Source organism: Myotis nattereri (genome assembly GCF_964212035.1).
Source record: "Myotis nattereri genome assembly, chromosome: 6".
NCBI lineage: Eukaryota > Metazoa > Chordata > Mammalia > Chiroptera > Vespertilionidae > Myotis > Myotis nattereri.
The window spans coordinates 6,093,935-6,112,133 of record NC_138081.1 but is presented as its reverse complement, the minus strand read 5'-3'; the positions used below and the strand labels follow the sequence as shown (position 1 = coordinate 6,112,133).

The 18,199-nt window shown below is 54.3% G+C and overlaps 4 protein-coding genes across 4 annotated transcripts; 1 reads left to right on the top strand and 3 right to left on the bottom strand.

The window, feature by feature from the left end:
• Positions 1-122: 122 nt before the first annotated feature.
• PFDN6 (prefoldin subunit 6) lies at positions 123-2,106 on the bottom strand. Its single transcript, XM_081093905.1, has 4 exons — positions 1,058-2,106; positions 748-818; positions 541-665; positions 123-345 (listed from the first exon to the last, which is right to left on the bottom strand). The coding sequence occupies exons 1-4, from the start codon at positions 1,119-1,121 to the stop codon at positions 216-218; spliced, it is 390 nt and encodes a 129-aa protein (XP_080950031.1). The 5' UTR covers positions 1,122-2,106; the 3' UTR covers positions 123-215.
• Positions 1,671-9,935, top strand: WDR46 (WD repeat domain 46). Its single transcript, XM_081093904.1, has 15 exons — positions 1,671-1,827; positions 2,141-2,353; positions 2,463-2,543; positions 2,680-2,792; positions 2,916-3,003; positions 3,117-3,178; positions 3,430-3,534; positions 3,875-4,025; positions 4,138-4,273; positions 4,462-4,561; positions 8,542-8,855; positions 8,966-9,060; positions 9,216-9,311; positions 9,443-9,556; positions 9,669-9,935. The coding sequence occupies exons 1-15, from the start codon at positions 1,759-1,761 to the stop codon at positions 9,768-9,770; spliced, it is 1,839 nt and encodes a 612-aa protein (XP_080950030.1). The 5' UTR covers positions 1,671-1,758; the 3' UTR covers positions 9,771-9,935.
• Positions 9,936-10,182: 247 nt separating this feature from the next.
• Positions 10,183-11,875, bottom strand: B3GALT4 (beta-1,3-galactosyltransferase 4). Its single transcript, XM_081094677.1, has one exon. It carries the CDS (start codon positions 11,607-11,609, stop codon positions 10,455-10,457), a length of 1,155 nt encoding a protein of 384 aa, XP_080950803.1. The 5' UTR covers positions 11,610-11,875; the 3' UTR covers positions 10,183-10,454.
• Positions 11,876-12,408: 533 nt separating this feature from the next.
• On the bottom strand, positions 12,409-18,142 carry RPS18 (ribosomal protein S18). The gene is made up of 6 exons (XM_081093622.1): positions 18,087-18,142; positions 17,527-17,625; positions 12,989-13,075; positions 12,805-12,906; positions 12,628-12,719; positions 12,409-12,529 (listed from the first exon to the last, which is right to left on the bottom strand). Exons 1-6 carry the CDS (start codon positions 18,087-18,089, stop codon positions 12,454-12,456), a joined length of 459 nt encoding a protein of 152 aa, XP_080949748.1. The 5' UTR covers positions 18,090-18,142; the 3' UTR covers positions 12,409-12,453.
• Between the last annotated feature and the right edge of the window lie 57 nt (positions 18,143-18,199).

Sequence of the window (18,199 nt, the reverse complement as noted above, 5' to 3'; positions counted from 1 at the left end):
ATGGGTTACTCTGTCACAAAGAATGATCCCAGTTGCAGGAATCTGGTCTTGAAGTAGCAGGTGGTGTATATACATTAGGTGGAAGGGGCTGGGATAATGGATGAAGACAATTGCAACAGAAGTGGCTGGTCAAGCAGCCAGGTGACTTCACATTTTATTAGCTACAGTGTAGACTCTAGAGCTGCCTGGGTTCCCCCTGCCCCCGGACCACAGGGTCAGGCCTTGCCAGGAGCCCCTGCCTTGGCCGCCTGCGCCCGCTGGAACTCCTGCTGCAGCTGCGCAAGGGTCTCCCTCTGTTGCTCTGACTGCTGCTCCAGGTCCCGGAGCTGGGATTCGTATCGCTTGCTGAGAAGAGGCGAGAGACAAAGGAGCAAATCAGTTAGGGAGACTTACTGAGGATGCTGAAGGCAAGAAAGATCAGTGGACAACTTGAGATCTAGGGCAGGGAGGGGAAGGGGTTGGAGGACGTGGACCCCTGCAGTGGTTCCCAGCACCTCTCCTCGGTGGTGCCAGGTGCATCAGGGTGGGGGACAGACTCACATTTCGGCTGTGATATAGTCCAGTCTCTTGCCTACTGTGGCCCGAGCCTCCCCCAGCTCCTGTTTGACCAGCACGGGACCCAGAAGTTTAAAGACCACGTTGGACGCATCCAGCAAGGCCAGTTCCTGGTGGAGGCGTGGGGCACAGGACGTCAGCACCCCGGCCAGGACCGCCCCCCCCCCCCTTGCCCCACAGTCCCAGCCTCACCTCCTTCACGATATTATTTTCTGTTAGTTGTGCTTCAAGCTTCTGCCGCCCTGACATGGATTTACTCAGGTCTGGGGGTGGGGGAGTGTGGGTGGCAGGAAAGACTTTATTAGAGAAAAGACACGTGCCCCTGACCCCCACAATCCTAGTCAGAAGGAAACGGGGTGGGAGGCAGGCAGGCCGGGCGGCGCGGCAGGGGTGGGGAAGGAAGCATGGCCTGAGTGCGGCTTTGGGTTCGGAGCGCGCGAAGGGGTCGGGGGTCGGGGCGAGGCTGCGCCGACCTCGCCCTCGCCCTCGCCCTCGCCCTTACCCTTCTGCAGCTGCTGGTATTTCTCCACTTCGCCCTGCAGCTTCTTCTGGATCAGCTCAGCCATGGCGGCGGCGAGCCTGCGGGAGAGGGGCGCCGGGCCTCACGCTCTGGAAGGCCCCGCGCTCCCGGCAATGGTCTGGCTCGCGGAGGTGACAGGTCTCCTGAGGGGCGGCCTCTCGGGGCACAGCGGCTCTCCCTCCGTATCCACACGGCCCAGGCCGTAGCGAGTGGCAGTTGCAACAAGACCCCAAACCGAAACCCCGCCTCACTCTCGTTCTCCCTTCAGTAATTACAAACCCGGAAGTAAACAAAGGATGCTGGGAATGCTACCATCTGGTGCATGCCGGGAATTGTAGTTCAGACGCGTTTAGTAAGCGGCATTCTGCTAAAAATACAAATTTTGAAGATTCTAGGCAAGATGGGAAAACGAAGATGGAAAAATCAACCGCACCGTTTCTTGGGACCTGGTCCTGGACTTGCCTTTCTTTCGTTACTCGTGCATAAGCTGCCATTCGGAGGGGCGGGAGCAAGGTCCGCCTGGCCCCTTAAGGGCGAGCCGCCCTCATTCAAGATGGCGACTAAGGCTTCCCACCTGGTACAGCGCTGATTGGATGAGGGTTGGAGGACTTCCGGGAGATACCTGTGCGTCCGTGGGACAGCTGAGAGGAGTTTGCACGTGGATCGTCCGTAGGGTGGGCAGGATGGAGACTGCCCCCAAGCCGGGCAGGGATATCCCTCCCAAGAAAGACAAACTTCCGACCAAGAAAAAGGTAGAGATCTTCCTGGGGCGGAAGGAAGGTTTTCAGGCCCGGGGCCGGAGGGGCGGGGTACGGGCAGCGGACCATCAAGGCTGCTGATCTGCCCCTGGAAACGGCCACGGCCCAGCCGGCCTGATTCAGTGGTTGGGCATTGACCCATGAACCAGGAGGTCACGGCTCGATTCCCAGTCGGGGCACGTGCTATGGTTGCGAGCTCGATCCCCAGTGTGGGGCGTGCGGGAGGCAGCCGTTAGTGATGGTCTCATCATTGGTGTTTCTCTTCCTTCCTCTATGAAATTAATCGTAATAATTATATATATAAAAGAGACCGCGGCGATACTGGGAGGAAGAGACCACTCCGACCGCTGCCGCCGCCTCTCCAGGGCCCCCTCCTAACAAGAAGAGGAATCGAGAGCGCCGCCCCCAGAAGCCAAAGAACACTCACACCCCAAAGAAGTCTCGCGTCTCCAAGAAGCCCCAGATCGTACAGAAACCCCGGGAACGGAGGGATGCGGAGCCGCCGCGGAGCTTGTCGGGGGTGAGCATGGGACCTGACAGGGCAGCGGGGCAAGTCGCCTTGTGCTTTGAGGGGGCCATGGTTGGGGTCAATCCGAGCCCGTCAACGAATTGCCTCCTCCCTGCCCCAGGCCCAGGACCCATTCCCAGGCCCCGCCCCGGTCTCTCTGGAGGTTGCTCAGAAGTTCCGTCGCATTGATAAATCCAAAAAGGTGAGGGCCAGTCTGAGAGCGGGGTTGCAGGCAGGGCTGTCTGGATGAGATGGATGGAGGGGGACCAGGTGGCTCTCTCGTGACCTCACATGGTGTCTGTTTTAACCCCGTACCTTCCCCACCACCGATGTTATAGCTGCCACATTCTAAGTCCAAAACCCGAAGCCGGCTTGAGGTGGCTGAGGCTGAGGAAGAGGAAATAAGTGTCAAAGCCGCTCGTTCGGAGCTGCTGCTTGCAGAGGAGCCTGGGTGAGTGGCCCCTGATCTGGGCCTCTCCTGCCCCTGCTTCCTGGGACTGTCCTTTCCCGTGCCCTGTTGGCACACTTACCTCATAGTAGGAAGCTTCACTGCAGCTCCAACGCCCACTTGCAGGTTCCTGGAAGGAGAGGATGGGGAGGACACAGCAAAGATTCGCCAGGCGGACATCGTGGAGGCTGTGGACATTGCAAGTGCGGCCAAGGTGAGCCTGAGGATGGGGACGGGCCAGGCAAGACGAAGTGGGGACTAGCAGGGGGAATTACTGAAGTGAGCCATTTAGTTCCTCATTCTTTTTTAAATTCTTCCCTTGCCCAGCACTTTGACTTGAACTTGCGACAGTTTGGACCCTACAGGCTGAATTACTCTCAGACTGGGAGGTAAGGTTGAATTCTGGTGACTCTGGAAGTGGAATGAGGGCACGTCTCCTTAACCATGTCAGCCAGGCCCACCTCATACCTGTGTATGTTTGGTTGTTGATGTGGGATGTGTCCTGTGATTTGCTTGTGTGTGAGGGTGAACATGTAGGACATCTCTCACCTGGAGAGAAGGGGCTGGTGTGAAACAGACCTCAAATGGTTGGAGGGTGCTCCCCTGCATTGACACCCTGCTTGCTCCCCACCTTCAACAGACACTTGGCTTTCGGAGGGCGCCGGGGTCATGTGGCTGCCCTTGACTGGGTGACGAAGAAGCTCATGTGTGAGATCAACGTCATGGAGGCGGTGCGGGATATCCGGTCAGTGGCCTGTCCGTCAGGGGTCAGTGGCGGTGAGACAGCCCTTCTTTTTTTTTTTTTTTTTTTTTTTTAAATATATTTTATTGATTTTTTACAGAGAGGAAGGAGAGAGATAGAGAGTTAGAAACATCGATGAGAGAGAAACATCGATCAGCTGCCTCCTGCACATCTCCTACTGGGGATGTGCCCGCAACCCAGGTACATGCCCTTGACCGGAATCGAACCTGGGACCTTTCAGTCCGCAGGCTGATGCTCTATCCACTGAGCCAAACTGGTTTCGGCAAGCCCTTCTTGATTGAATGACAGCTGTGACCCCTTACCCCCTGCTCTCTCCTCCCAGGTTCCTGCATTCGGAGGCACTGCTTGCTGTCGCTCAGAACCGCTGGCTTCACATCTACGACAACCAGGGAATTGAACTCCACTGCATCCGCCGCTGCGACCGCGTCACACGACTTGAGTTCCTGCCTTTCCACTTCCTCCTGGCCACCTCTGTGAGTGGCTGTCAGCACAGGGCCTGGGTGGGAGCCCCTGAGAAGACCACGCCTCCTCTGGCACCCCAGCAGAGGGAGGACAGGGCAATCAGGACTGATTTCTCTCTCACAGTCAGAGACAGGCTTTCTGACCTACCTGGACGTGTCAGTGGGGAAGATTGTGGCAGCTCTGAATGCCCGGGCCGGACGGTTGGACGTCATGACCCAGAACCCTTACAATGCCGTCATCCATCTTGGACACAGCAATGGTGGGTCCCTGGCTGAGATTTGACTCTCTGACCATCCTACCCTGCTTTTCTCCTATATTTGTACTCCACGAGTCCCATAAAGTTGCCCTTTTACCTTCCTCTCTGGGCTCCTCTTGGTCTAGAGTCGCCGTCTTTCCCAAGTTTAATCCCCTCGGTGCCCACTTTGGCTCTTCTCCTCTGACCGCCAGGTACTGTGTCCTTATGGAGTCCGGCCATGAAGGAGCCGTTGGCAAAGATTCTCTGTCACCGCGGGGGGGTCCGGGCTGTGGCAGTAGATTCTACAGGCACGTAAGTCACTTGTTTGGGCATGAGGTGCTGGTGGTCGCAGCTGGGTGGAAAGGTATGGAAGGCCGCGTGTCTTTAAGACTCTGCATCAAGCTGCCTGGGTTTAAATCCTGGTGTCACCACTGACCAGCCATGTGGGTGTGGGCACATTACATAACTCTGTGTGCCATACTTTCCTCACCCTGAGAGTGGGGACATGCGTGTCTAGCTCAAGGGTCAGCAAATTTTTTCTATAAAGAGCCAGGTAGGGCTGGCTGGCACGGCTCAGTGGTTAAGCATCGACCTATGAACTGGGACATCACGGTTCGATTCCTGGTCAGGGTACATGCCCTGGTAGTGGGCTCCATCCCCAGTGTGGGCTGTGCAGGCAGTAGCCAATTGATGATTCTCTCTCATCGTTGATGTTTCTATCTCTCCCTCTCCTTTCCTCTCTGAAATCAATATATATACGTACATGTACATACATAGACATATATAAAAGCCAGATAGGAAATGTTTTAGGCTTTTCTGGCCAAGAGGCAAAATCAAGGGTATTATGTAGCTATTTGAATAATAAGAAAAAAAAGTATCACAAATTTTTAAACAATGAAATTCAAAATGTAATAATTGAATGCCATAATTTTTTTGATTAATTGATATTCAAAGTTAGTGTTCGAAGTCATCAAACTGGACTGCAAATGTGTATCTGTTAAAGGTGATCTGTAGAGAGGTTTTACATATTTTATCCTTGAAAATGTCTTGCACACAGGCAGGTGATGAGACAGGTGGCCTGGGAGGTGCTCGGAGTGCTGTCCGGTTATAACCGTGTGGCTGCGACTCCAGCAGCAGCGCAAAGCGATCCATGTCAGTGTCTGTCTTGACCACTCTACTGTGCTAATGTAGCACGAAAGCAGTCAGTGAGTGAATGTGGTTGTGTTCCAATAAGACTATTTGTGGACACAATTTCCTATAATTTTCTCGTCTTGAAATATTCTTTTTTTTTTTTTTTTTTTTAGTATATTTTGATTGATTTCAGAGAGAAAGGGAGAGAGAGAGAGAGAGACATCAGTGATAAGAGAGAATCATTAATTGGCGTCCCACACTGGGATCGTGGCCGCAACCCGGGCATATGCCCTGACCAGGAATCAAACTGTGACCTCCTGTTCATAGGTCGATGCTCAACCACTGAGCCACACTAGCCAGGCTTGAAATATTCTTTCGAATTTTTCCCCCAACCACTTAACGTAAAATCATTCTCAGTTGTGGGCGTTACGGATCTAGGTGGTGGGCCGGATTGGTTTGGCCGTAGTTTGCCGGTCCTGGGCTGAGCTCAAAAAGCTGCTGTAGGCGGTAAAGTGAGTTCAGGCACATGGAGCTTAGCATGGAGCCAATGAACAGGGAGCCCCGCCTTCATTGTCCCGTCAGCAGCACATGGTTCCCGCTAGGTCTGGCTGGTGTGAGGGCAGGGCGCTGGGTTTGCTTCGAATGTCTGGGCTTCCTGAGAGTATTTGCCTTTCACAGCTGTTCTGTCTGGTGTGTATGTGTGTGTGGATCTGGCGGAGTTTTTCACACAGATTCCTGTGTGTTTTCTTCTAATTCCTTTCATTCATCAGGCCTTCTCGGGGCTCTGTGCTAAGGTTCGGGCAGAAGGATGAATGGGCCATTGAGCCTGCCTGGGTGCAGTGTTCGTTACACTTGCTTCACAAAAACAGGTGGCAGTAGTTTTCAGGGATGATTGGCCAGGTGAGGCATCTAGTTGCTACTCAGCTGTCTCTGTCACCTCAGACTTGACGTGTCCATCACTGGATCGGACACCCGCCTCCCAGGCTCCTTGCCTGCTCCTTTTCTGCCACATTTTCCTGTCACGCACAATCTGACTTCTTGGACACCACTAGCTCGCTACACAGCCCCGTGTTCCTTGGCGTCCGGAGGAGCAGAACTTAAAAGCCCTGTTTGCCGAGTGCTGTCTGGGTGCCCAGGCTCTGCTGTTCATGAGCCCCGTGAAGTCCTGACTGCCTGTCCCTCAAAGGTCCCTGCACATCTGCTTCCCTCCATCCTTGCTGTCTCCGTGGGCATGTGTGGTGCTCGCAGCCTGCTTCCAGCCTCAAGCCTTCCTCCTGCCTTGTTCCCCGGGAGCTGTCAGAGCAGCCTCCCCACGGCTGCTTTCCTCCTTTTCCAGCTGCTCAAGAATCCTCTACATTGAATAGAAACTACGTACATACCTTTATTTTTAAGTTGTTTGAAAGGAAATCAGGAAAAGGAAAAGCGAAGTGGCCTCCACCTTATGAAAGTCTCCAGGGGCTTGGACCCCTTAGACTCCCAGAGTTGTATTTTTGGTGCCAAGTGAGTTGGTTCTGTCTCTTTGGCCCCATAGCTGGGTCAGCCTGGCCCGTGCGAGGCCTGTCACAGGCTGGCTGCCTTCTCAGCTGTAGTTTGCCTTCTGGGGCTGCCTGGGTCAGCTGCTCCTCTTCCGGGGCTTAATGAGCTTGTTCACTGAGCTTTGCTCAACACCAGTGCAGAATGGCTCTGGTCTCTGACCGCAGGTTCAGCCCCCAGGTCCTCTGCAGGGGCTCCAGAGATGAGGCTCGCCTCTTCCATAAGAGGCTTTCTGGAATCCGTGGTGATTGGATTCTCAAAGCTGGACTGTTTACCACGCTTAGTCACATGGTAGTGAAGCCTGGATGCCCACCTGGTATTTGCAGAAATTCCCAGGGGTGGGTGACGAGTCAGGATGTGCCCGGATTTGTTGGTGCACGGAAGGGTGTGGCCCTGTGTCCCAGGAGCCCTTTGGGGGAGCTGGGCCCTGATAGTCTTGTCAGAAGTATCCAGCTGGGCCTTTGCTCTTAGGAACTCTCAGTCCCCTCCAGGGCTCATAGCCACAGCTAGAGAGAGCATCCTTGGCCCTTTGCAAACGTGCGTCTCTTGGTCTGGCTGGTTCCTCTCCAGCCTCCCTCACTGAGGAACTGCTTGAACGTAGGCAGAAAGGCCAGCCTCTGACAATAAACTAGTGCAGTGCCCGATTCCTTGAGAGGATCTGGTCAGCCACCTCGCCCTCCTCTGGGGAAGAGGGTGGAGTAGGGCCCTCTGGCACATGGCTTCCTAAGGTTTCCTCAGGTCCATGCAGTCTTCCGTGGTGGCTTGTGATGGCCAGAGGGCCCGGCTGGGGCGTTGGATCCCAGTCTGACTTGACAGCCCCTGCAACTTGTCCCCTGCTGACCCTCCTGGCCTGTTTCCTGCCAGTCCTGGAAACACCCTGCCCCCTCCCCCTCTCCTCTCTGTTCACCCATTTGTACCTGCTGTGTCTGCTTCTGCTTTCTTTCTCTTTTTTTTAATATATTTTATTGATTTTTTACAGAGAGGAAGGGAGAGGGATAGAGATTTAGAAACATCGATGAGAGAGACACATCCATCAGCTGCCTCCTGCACACCTCCCACTGGGGACGTGCCCACAGCCAAGGTACATGCCCTTGACTGGAATCGAACCTGGGGCCTTTCAGTCTGCAGGCCGATGCTCTAGCCACTGAGCCAAACCGGTTAGGGCTGCTTCTGCTTTCTTGAGAATTGCTGGGAATGGCTCAAATCCCAGTCTCCCCAGGAAGGACTCCTGACCACTGCAGTCCATCCGCCCTCCCCTTTGCTGAGCCGCCATGTTGCGTCTGTGCCGTGGAACATCACATTTAGGTACACGTCATGGGCATTCTCTCTTTGGTTCACGTCTTGAGTACGTTAGAGGGCAGATACTAAAGAATAGGCCTGCCTTGAATCCTAGCTCTACCTCTCACCCTGCTTTCCTTCCTCTGAGCTGTTTCATTTGTAAAAAGGAAATTCCACATAGTACAGAGTTGTGTGACGTGTGACCAGGAGGCTGTCTGCAGTGTTCGTTGTGATGGTTGTGGTTACCATCAGTCTTTTTTATCCCCAACCAAACTTGATGCCGGGACTCGGCCACAGGCCTGCTCAGTAACCCCTCACTACAAAGTAATTGGTCCTCCCTGATCCCCCAGGTACATGGCCACCTCTGGCCTGGACCACCAGCTGAAGATCTTTGACTTGCGAGGGACGTTCCAGCCTCTGAGTGCTCGGACCCTGCCCCAGGGAGCGGGGCACCTGGCCTTCTCCCAGCGGGGACTGCTGGCCGCAGGAATGGGTGATGTGGTCAACATATGGGCAGGGCAGGGCAAGGCCAGCCCACCCTCCCTGGAGAAGCCCTATCTCACCCACCGGCTCTCGGGCCATGTGCATGGCCTTCAGTTCTGCCCCTTTGAAGATGTGCTGGGGGTGGGGCACAGTGTGGGCATCACCAGCATGCTGGTCCCTGGTAAGTGGGCCAAGGGGTGGGCCTGAGATAGCCGGGAGCAAGGGGTCTGGTCAGGCTGGAGTGCTGAGCTGGATTCTTGCTTATGGCTCCACGCTCTTCCCTCCCTCCAGGGGCTGCTGAGCCCAACTTCGATGGCCTGGAGAGTAATCCGTACAGGAGCCGGAAGCAGAGGCAGGAGTGGGAGGTGAAGGCCCTGCTGGAGAAGGTGAGGATGTGGGGCTGGGGCTGGGGCTGGGGCTGGGGCAAGCTCTCCTACTGGGGGTCTTGGAAAGAGTTGGATTCAGCAACCGCCTGGCTGCAGTCCCTCTTTGGGGTCACCCTCCTCACCCATTCCTGTCCCCCTCTCTGTGACACCTCCAGGTACCTGCAGAGCTCATTTGTCTGGACCCGCGAGCCCTGGCAGAGGTTGATGTCATCTCTTTGGAGCAGGCCAAGAAGGAACGGATAGAGAGGCTGGTAAGGAGCAGACCCGAGTCCCAGGCACACCCTCACCCACCACATCCAGAAGTGTGGTCCAGCAGGTGGGTGCTGCCACAGTGCCCTGTCTCCGAGGCTGTTACAGACTTCACTCCTGTCCCCTGCCCCAGGGCTACGACCCAGAGTCCAAGGCTCCCTTCCAGCCAAAGCCGAAGCTGAAGGGCCGAAGCTCCACAGCAAGCCTGGTGAAGAGGAAGAGGAAGGTCATGGACGAGGAACACAGGGTAAAGGAGCATTTGGGGTTGGGCCAGGCCTCCCACGGGCTGTACCCTCCTTCTGCTGGTGCCTCTGTCCTTGCCAGCCTGCCACTTCACACTTTGCCCCCTATCTTCCCAGGACAAAGTCCGACAGAGCCTTGAGCAGCAGCCACAGAAGCAAGAGAAGGCGGCCAAGCCCATGGGGGCCCGGCCATCTGCCCTGGACAGATTTGTGCGCTGAGCCAGGCTCCAAGATGGCCTGGAAACAACACTCTCTCCCCAAGATCACCTGTGGGGGGAATTCCTGTTCCCTGGAATGAGGGGCAGGTGCCCCTTCCCCAACTGGGAATAGACAGCGGGCTCCTGGGGTGGGTGGGTATTAAAGAAGAAAGTGAAGTTTTTGGATAATGTGTCTGGATCATCCTGTGTACTTGTCCCCTTCCTTTGCCCAGCCTGGGGCTGCTCTAGGCTCCAAGTGGTCATGTGTCCCACCCCCACCCCATCTCTCGTGGTTGCTGTGGCCTTATCTTTGCTCTTTAGGGGTTTTTCTCCTCAAAGAGGTTGTGAGATGTGCTTCCCACCCGGCAGGGGCTGGCAGGGCCCAGGCTCCCCAGGCTTGTGTGCCGGGACTCCTGGTGCGGACCACACTGCACTCGAAGAAGTAGACAAATTTATTGAGGGGCTCCTGCCCCTCTCCTGCCATGGATGGGGGATGACCGCAGCATTGCTTTACTCTCCTGATGACCATCTTTGGGGCTGGCAGGCCAGACCCTGGGTTTCCCCTGTATCCTTCAGGCTTCAGTGACAGACTGAGCGTCTGGTGTCAGGAAACTGTCCAGTTGCAGCCAGATGCCTTGGGCCCGGGAGAACGGTGGGGGAGCTGGCTGGCCCCTCAGCTCCTCACTCCTCGCCATGGGCCGGGTCCTCAGCTGTGAAGCCAGGCTATCACCCGGCACCGCAGGATGCCCAGGACTCCCTGGAGCCAGGAGCAGAAGGGCGCAGTCCTTTCCCCAGCAGAGCCGCCCACCAGCCTCCAGGCTTCCTGCATCTTCCAGGGGTCCAGCCTGTGGGATGTCAGCAGGAATTTCCCATAGCAGCACCGGTCCAAGGGATAGTGGGTGGCGCCAGCCAGCTTGACACAGTGGGTTGGGGTGAGGCCTCCCCGTCGGGCACTTACCCCCACAAAGACATCTTCCAGTGGCAGAGGGGGGGCCCGGCTGGCCACTTTGAGGATGAGCTGCACAGCGGAAGCTGACAACACATATCCAGTGCCCGAGGCATAGGGTGGGAAAGGGCCCCAGGTGGCAGGCCACTGCTCCTCCGATATCTGGTGCTTGCTCCCTGGAGTCCGAGAGGGGTGCACCCGCCAGTGCACACGGCCCAGGTACAAAAGAGGCATGGGCTGACTCACCAGGGTGGGGCGGCCTCCTTTCCGCTCTCCATCTCCAGCCCCAGCCTCTCCCTGGGGCTCCATGCCCCTCTCCCATTGCTCCCAGCGGCCCCCTCGCCGGACCAGCTCTGATACCAGTTCCGGAACGTTGACAAACACATCATCGTCGGTCTTGAGGATGTAGCGGGCCATGGGGCAGTGTTTGTCCGCCCAGCTCAGCCCGCTGAGCGTCTTGAGGGTCAGGTTGCGGTAGGAGTCGTGGAAGGCCGCCTGCAGTATGTCCCCCTGGGCCACTGACTCCCGTTCCAGGTCGTTCTCATGGGAGCCCCAGGTGGGATGCCGCCCGCCGGGCTCTCCCAGGAGAAAGAGAGTCTGCACCCTCAGCCCGCGGGCCTCGCGCTGCCCGCCCCACGAGGCCCGAATGGCGTTTCTCTGGTTGAGGTTCTCGGGGGCCGTGCACACCAGGATGAGCAGGAAGGGAGGGGCGCCGGGGCCACCGCAGGCGTCCTCGTTGGGGATCAGGAGACGCGGCAGGGCCAGGGGCGGCCCTGGCGAGGCCGGTGCGGGGAGCAGGGAGGCTAGCGAGAGGCTCAGCAGCTCCTCCCCGAGGCCCGAGGGCCCGAAGAGGGTCCAGACAATCGCCAGCAGCAGGGCGGCGAGGAGCAGGCGCCGGAAGAGGCTGAGGGGCATGGCGTGGCGCAGTCAGCGGGAGCCTGGCGGGGGAGATGGAGGGCGGTTGGAGGGCGCGGGGCCGGCTCTCGGCAGCCCGAGTCCACGCCGAGGCTGGGGCGAGCGGAGGCGGCGGGCGGCACCTGCGCCATAAGGTGCGGAGACTCGGCCGCGGGAGGCTGGGGCTGGAGCTGCGGGGAGGTTACCTGGTCGCTGCCCCGCCACCGCGAAGCTCCGCTCCATGGCTGGCTGAGCTGCCGCACCGGCGCCTCCCGCCCGCGCGGAGCTGAGCGGCAGTCCCGCCCCTTCCCGGGAGGGTGTGGCTCCGCGCGTTCCCAGACCCCGCCCGCGGCACCAGGGGGCACTTGCTGGGGACCGGAAAGTAATTGGACCAGCGCGTGCTGACGTAGATCTTCCTCCCCAACCACGTGTTAGCGCCGGGCGCCGAGACCCTCAGTTCCGTATCAAAGAAATTGCACCCCGCCCCCAACTTAACACGAGTCCCATACCGTAGGGACCTAGGATGGCCAAAACCTGTAACTCACCGGACCTGCCGACTCCAACTACCTGCACCTCCACTCCAGCCCCAGGGAAAACTGGCTGGGCTCCCCCTACAGGCTGAGTGACTAGCCCCACCTCCTCATACCTGAAGAGGGTGGGAAGGGAGGGACACCATTGCTTAAACCAAAACCAAGGACATGGTTTGGGTAGCTGGGTGGGTACATCAGTGGAGACTTGGGAAAATGACCAACAGGGTCCTCATGACAGCTAGCATTCCCTGGCAATGTCCCCAGAAGAAGCAAGAAAAGTGACAAAGGAAGCCATAGGTGTATAAACTATTTATTAACAGACGAGGCCTACAGACTTATTTCTTCTTGGACACACCCACAGTGCGACCCCGGCGGCCTGTGGTCTTGGTGTGCTGGCCTCGAACACGAAGACTGTGGGCGAGAGAAGGATCACAGGTCATTCACATCACACAAAACACCTGGGAAGAGAAGGCAGCTCCAAGGGGAAGGAGACCTCCACCCAGACTCACCCCCAGAAGTGGCGCAGCCCTCTGTGGGCCCGAATTTTCTTCAGCCGCTCCAGGTCTTCACGAAGCTTGTTGTCCAGACCATTGGCCAGGACCTGGATTGAGAAGAGGGTGAGGGATGCTTTATTACCCCGACCTCCACTGCCCGGCCTTTCTCCACTCTCTCATCTCAATACACACCTGGCTGTATTTCCCGTCCTTCACATCCTTCTGTCTGTTCAAGAACCAGTCTGGAATCTTGTACTGGCGTGGGTTCTGCATAATGGTGATCACACGTTCCACCTGGCAGGCAGGACACAGGTCAGATCCCGATGGCACCATTCCGAGGCAGGCCCAGCCCACAGGCCCCCTTCCGGGTCCTCACCTCGTCCTCTGTGAGCTCTCCTGCCCGCTTGGTGAGGTCGATGTCTGCTTTCCTCAACACCACATGAGCATATCTTCGCCCTACACCCTGAGAGGTTGTGGAATTGGGCTGGAGTTATTTTTTGGTTTCCTTTATCGCCCCAGTTGTTAAAAAAAGCAAAGTTAGGGCCTGCAACTGTCTAGTGCCGTGGGTGGCAAACTACGGCTCGCGAGCCACATGAGGCTCTTTGGCCCCCTCTGAGTGTGGCTCTCCCTAAGCCTTAGGAGTACCCTAATTAAGTTAATAACAATGTACCTACCTCTATAGTTTAAGTTTAAAAAATTTGGCTCTCAAAAGAAATTTCAGCCGTTGTACTGTTGATATTTGGCTGTTGACTAATGAGTTTGCCGACCACTGGTCTAGTGCCTGCTCACATGACCTGCACCTCACCCACTTTTCCAGATAAGAAGCTTAACGATTAAGTAGAAGAGGAAAATAGTTTTGTTCAGGCGCAGGGCTGGACCAAGAACTTGGGGCAGATATCTCCTGGAAAGTAGGAACGCCTTTCATATTGCCCAGCATGTGCACTTCCTGATAAATGCTGGCTATCAGACAAAGCAGCGGCACAAAGAGCCTGGCACTTGAAGCTGATACAGGTTCAAAGCAGGTCTGTTGGTCAGCAGGCTTGATCAGATAGGGCTGTCAGCTCCTGGAAACTTTAAAGGTCTTTGGACCAGCCACTGCATGCCATGATCAGTGTTATGTATTAATTTTAGAGAGGAAGAGGGGGAGAAACATCCATTTGTTGTTGCACTTATTTATGCCCTTACAGTTGTTTCTTGTATATATCTTGATGGGGGACTGAACCCACAATCTTGCTGTACTGGGACGCATTCCAATCAACTGAGCTACCTGGCCAGGGCCACAATGATTAGTTTTTTTTTTTTAAATATATATTTTATTGATTTTTTACAGAGAGGAAGGGAGAGAGATAGAGAGCTAGAAACATCGATGAGAGAGAAACATCGATTAGCTGCCTCCTGCACATCCCCTACTGGGGATATGCCCGCAACCCAGGCACATGCCCCCGACCGGAATCGAACCTAGGACCCTTCAGTCCGCAGGCCGACGCTCTATCCACTGAGCCAAACCGGTTTCGGCCACAATGATTAGTTTTTAAAGATCACAAGCTTGATTGCGTCGGTACTCAAAGTTGACCAGGCCCTAGAGAACTTATTGCCCACATCAAACTTACTGGTGGCATCATATAAACACCAACCAAACAGATCTGGACAGTGAAGGATGGTGGCCTGGGTTCAATAGTGCCCCCCACCCAATGTATTCCCACCCAGAATCTCACATTAGGAATCTTTGAAAATATGGTCAGAATGAGGCTATACTGCATCAGGACACCCCTAAATCCAATGACCCTATCTCACTAAAGGAGAGGACATGTAGACAAAGAGGAAAAGCCATGTGATACCTAAGTCAAGAATTTGGAGTGGTGTGGCTGTAAGACAAAGGAATATTGAGGATTGCTGGTGACTACCAGAGGGTAGAAGAGGAAGACAGGATTCCTTGAGCCTACAGAGGGAGCATGCCCTGTGGACACCTTGATCTTGGCTATTTGGTCTACAGAACTGAGACCAGGTTCTGCTGTTTTAAGCCAAATCCGTGGTAACCTGTTACAACAGCCCAAGGAGATTTCCTCTGTAAGAAAGTGACCTACGGACCTGGCCAGTGTGGCTCCATTAGTTGGAGCCTAGTCCCATGTACCAAAGGGTCTCAGGTTCAATTCCCTGTTAGGGCACATGCCCCGGTTGCAGGTCCCATCCCAAGTAGAGGTGTGAATGGGAGGCAACGGATTTCTCCCTCCCTTATAAAAAAAATAAATAAACCCTCAGGTATATTTAATATGTGCAGATAAAATAGTGTATGTTTGAGATTTACTTTAAAATATGCGTGGAAAGGGCATAGATGAAACAAGATTTTTAGTTTTAGCTAGATGATACAGTAAACACCTCGATTTTATGGACACTGATTTGATAGACTTCGGATTTAATGGACAAAATTTCCAGTCTGTATGTCATATGTGGAAATGAACACCCTATTAATAACCAGTATCAACCTATAATTAAAACAGGTTGTTATTCAGTTATTTTTAACAAAATGTAGCAAGTAGGCCATACAGTTGGAAAAACACTAGTAATTTCACTGACAAACATTACACAGCTACAATTAGTCTACATATTTAAGTCCAAGTTTCACTGCTTGTAAACTATGTTCAGGGAATGATTAGCACATCATCACACTGCATCGTATGAGATAATTGGTTCTATTGTCGTGGGACTTTATGCAGCAGTTTTTAATGTTTTTATTGATGTTAGAGATAGAGGAAGAGAGGGAGAGATAGAAGTGAGGAGGGCTACTGCCCCCTACTGGGACCAGCCCACACCTGGACATGCCACACCAGCCAGGGCTCTGCAGTGGTTCTAACTCGTGCCAAGACGGGTGTTCCCCAGCCGGTGCATTTGTTTACTCATGGTGACTGCTGAACACACACACTTACTAGACCTATTAAGTATAAACTTAAAATCACAGTAAAACATAAAAAACTGTGAAATTAAAGTTTTCATACCTAATTTTAATTGCACAAACGTTCCTACATAAGTAAAAACAGGTAAACCAGATCCACAGATGCCATCTTTTCCATCCAGACTACACTACAGGGAACAGTCATGTTTGTAGTCCAAGGGCCTGGACCACGTTATAGAAGAGCTAATACTCTGAAAGCATTTAGAGAAGTACTGCTCACAGGGACACTGGCATTTTGGCAGGACAAGTGTTCCTTATACTTCGCAGTCATTAGTAACCCAGATGAGTTATCCCTGATTTAGAGGAAGAACAGAAGACCAGGCAGCCCTAAAGGACACCCATAGCACAAATCTACAAGCGGAGGTAAAAACCCCAGGAAGGGAAAACAGCAGAGAAATTGTGCAGGATCTTTATTACCTCTCAACACACTCTTCTTGCTATCTTCCATTCCATTCCTCAGCCTTCCCGTAATTAACTGTGCGGACCACTTTAGAAGAACCCCTCCCTCCACTCAGGCTGCCTTTCCCCATCCTGGGCCCTTAACAAAAGACCAAGCTTTAGTTCTCTTACCAGAGGAAGAGCTAGCTGCCTTTGCTGGCTCTTCACAAAATTAGCAAAAACCTCATCTATAGAAATAACTTTCTCAATGATACGCAGGGCATCAGGACCCCTAGAGAGACTTCATTCAGTACCTGAAACTGCTTTGGTGGTGCTGTTCTTTCTAAGTATATTTTTATTGATTCCAGAGAGGGAGAGGGAGAGGGAGAGGGAGAAACATCAACCATAGATTGGCTGCCTCCTGCACGCCTCCTACTGGGGATCAAGCATGTGCCCTGACCTGGAATCAGACCTCCTGGTTCGTGGGCCCTCGCTCAACCAGTGAGCCAACACCGGCCGGGAGGGTTGTTTTAAGTTGACAAGTTATAACACAGATTTAACTAATGAGTGCAAAACCAACTAATTTTGAAGAGGTAGTTTAACAGAAGCACCCCATTAACCACAGCCACCCTTTACCATTCATTTGTCTCATTACAACCCTTCGAAAAGGAACTTCTGTACTTTATACTGCCTTACTAGTTCCCCACAACAGAAGCAACCTTCTTACAAAGGGTAAGCTATGCTCCCTGCAGTACAGAATTAAGAACCAAGGGAATTTGATGAACCTAGGATTTTAGTTTTAAACTCATCAGTTTCCTGAAACCAGGCAAAAGCATCCCTGATAACATCCATGCCCTAATACTGCCTGAGCACCTATCACACAAGCTGGAAACTGAGGAGACAGGACTGGCTCCAACCCTGGCGCACGCACATCCTGATGGGAAAAGTAGTCATTCAGCCATCTCCACACGAATCACAAGTATTCCAGAGAACAAAAACAGAATGGAAACATGCCCCCCTTTGGCTCCAAGAGTCCGTTTGGTGAAGGGAGATACCCCAGCTTGCATTCACCCACTTATTTCACGCAAGGAGCCAAGTACTGGTTCCCGCTTCAGCTGGACAGAGGCAATGACTTTCACCTCTGGAAATGTGAGGAGACATCCTGCTCATGATGTAGTGACATCCCTCCCACCTATGTCCCTTCACGCTTGGGATCTGTTGGCATGTCTACCCACCCAAGATGCACAATTATCCGATTTATGGGGCACAGAAATGTCACAGGAAGGGCTGCTGTTGTGATGCACTGAGGGAAGGAGGCACAAACCAAACCCAGGATGACCTCCAGATGAGGGCTGAGGGCCCAGGAAAATCCTGGCGAACTCATGTAGACAAACCCACTCCCCACCCCCAGGTGAACTCTTCGGGCCTGACCTGACTTTACCTTCCGGGTGAACGTGGAAAGGGGCTCAGGGTTCCCCAGCAGCTGAGGTGACCTGGTTGGGGCTTGTTTCACCTTGCCTCACTTACAGCTTAGGTCTTAACCACCTCGGCCTCGTTTACAGTCTCCACTCCTCGCCCTCCTTTACCTTAATTGCAGTGATGGCAAAGGCTATTTTCCGCCGCCCATCGATATTGGTGTTGAGTACTCGCAAAATGTGCTGGAACTTCTCAGGAATCACTAGAGACTGGCAGAGATTGGGGGAGAAAGCAGACACCGTGAACTAGCAAATCACAACCTGACAGGAACGTTAAACTCGTCACACAGGGAGCCAGGTGCCCCCGCGGGTTTCCACCAACTGCAAACTCAGTCCTGCGGACACAGGAACGGGAAGTGTTGGGGTTGGGGCAATGCAACCTCTGGGAGAGGACACATCTCCTGCCTGTCTGCAAGGTACTCTGAGTGCGGAGGCAGCGGTCCCCCCGCACGCCCAAGCCTTTCGCTGCTTTCGAGCGCCCGGGGAGCGACTCTTCCTCCGGCCCCACTGCCCAGAAACGGAAGTCTCTAGTCGTTCCTTCCCAGGGCGCGATCCAAAGTTCCACACAGAAAGTTGCAGGCCCCTAAAGCGGGGCGTTTTCGGCTCCCTGATAGCAGACCTTCCCTGCCCGGTCCGATGTCGCCGGATCCCCGGACGGATTCGAGTCTTACCATGGCGGCAGCGGCGTGCAGGCCTCCTGTGGAAAAGAAAGCGGAAGTTACGTAATAGTCTTATATAGCGAGCGGGCGGAAGGGGCGGGGTGATGTTGGTGTAGCTTCCGGAA

Coding starts and splice junctions, on each gene's coding strand:
- WDR46 (XM_081093904.1), top strand. CDS start 1,759: ATGGAGACTGCCCCCAAGCCGGGCAGGGATATCCCTCCCAAGAAAGAC. Junction 4,274..4,461: donor CCATCTTGGACACAGCAATG/GTGGGTCCCTGG, acceptor TCTGACCGCCAG/GTACTGTGTCCTTATGGAGT. Junction 9,312..9,442: donor AGGAACGGATAGAGAGGCTG/GTAAGGAGCAGA, acceptor CCCCTGCCCCAG/GGCTACGACCCAGAGTCCAA.
- RPS18 (XM_081093622.1), bottom strand. Junction 12,720..12,804: donor AGGACGGGAAATACAGCCAG/GTGTGTATTGAG, acceptor TTCTCAATCCAG/GTCCTGGCCAATGGTCTGGA. Junction 12,530..12,627: donor GGGCTGCGCCACTTCTGGGG/GTGAGTCTGGGT, acceptor TCTCGCCCACAG/TCTTCGTGTTCGAGGCCAGC.
- PFDN6 (XM_081093905.1), bottom strand. CDS start 1,121: ATGGCTGAGCTGATCCAGAAGAAGCTGCAGGGCGAAGTGGAGAAATAC. Junction 666..747: donor AAAATAATATCGTGAAGGAG/GTGAGGCTGGGA, acceptor CGCCTCCACCAG/GAACTGGCCTTGCTGGATGC. Junction 346..540: donor GACTATATCACAGCCGAAAT/GTGAGTCTGTCC, acceptor GCCTCTTCTCAG/CAAGCGATACGAATCCCAGC.
- B3GALT4 (XM_081094677.1), bottom strand. CDS start 11,609: ATGCCCCTCAGCCTCTTCCGGCGCCTGCTCCTCGCCGCCCTGCTGCTG.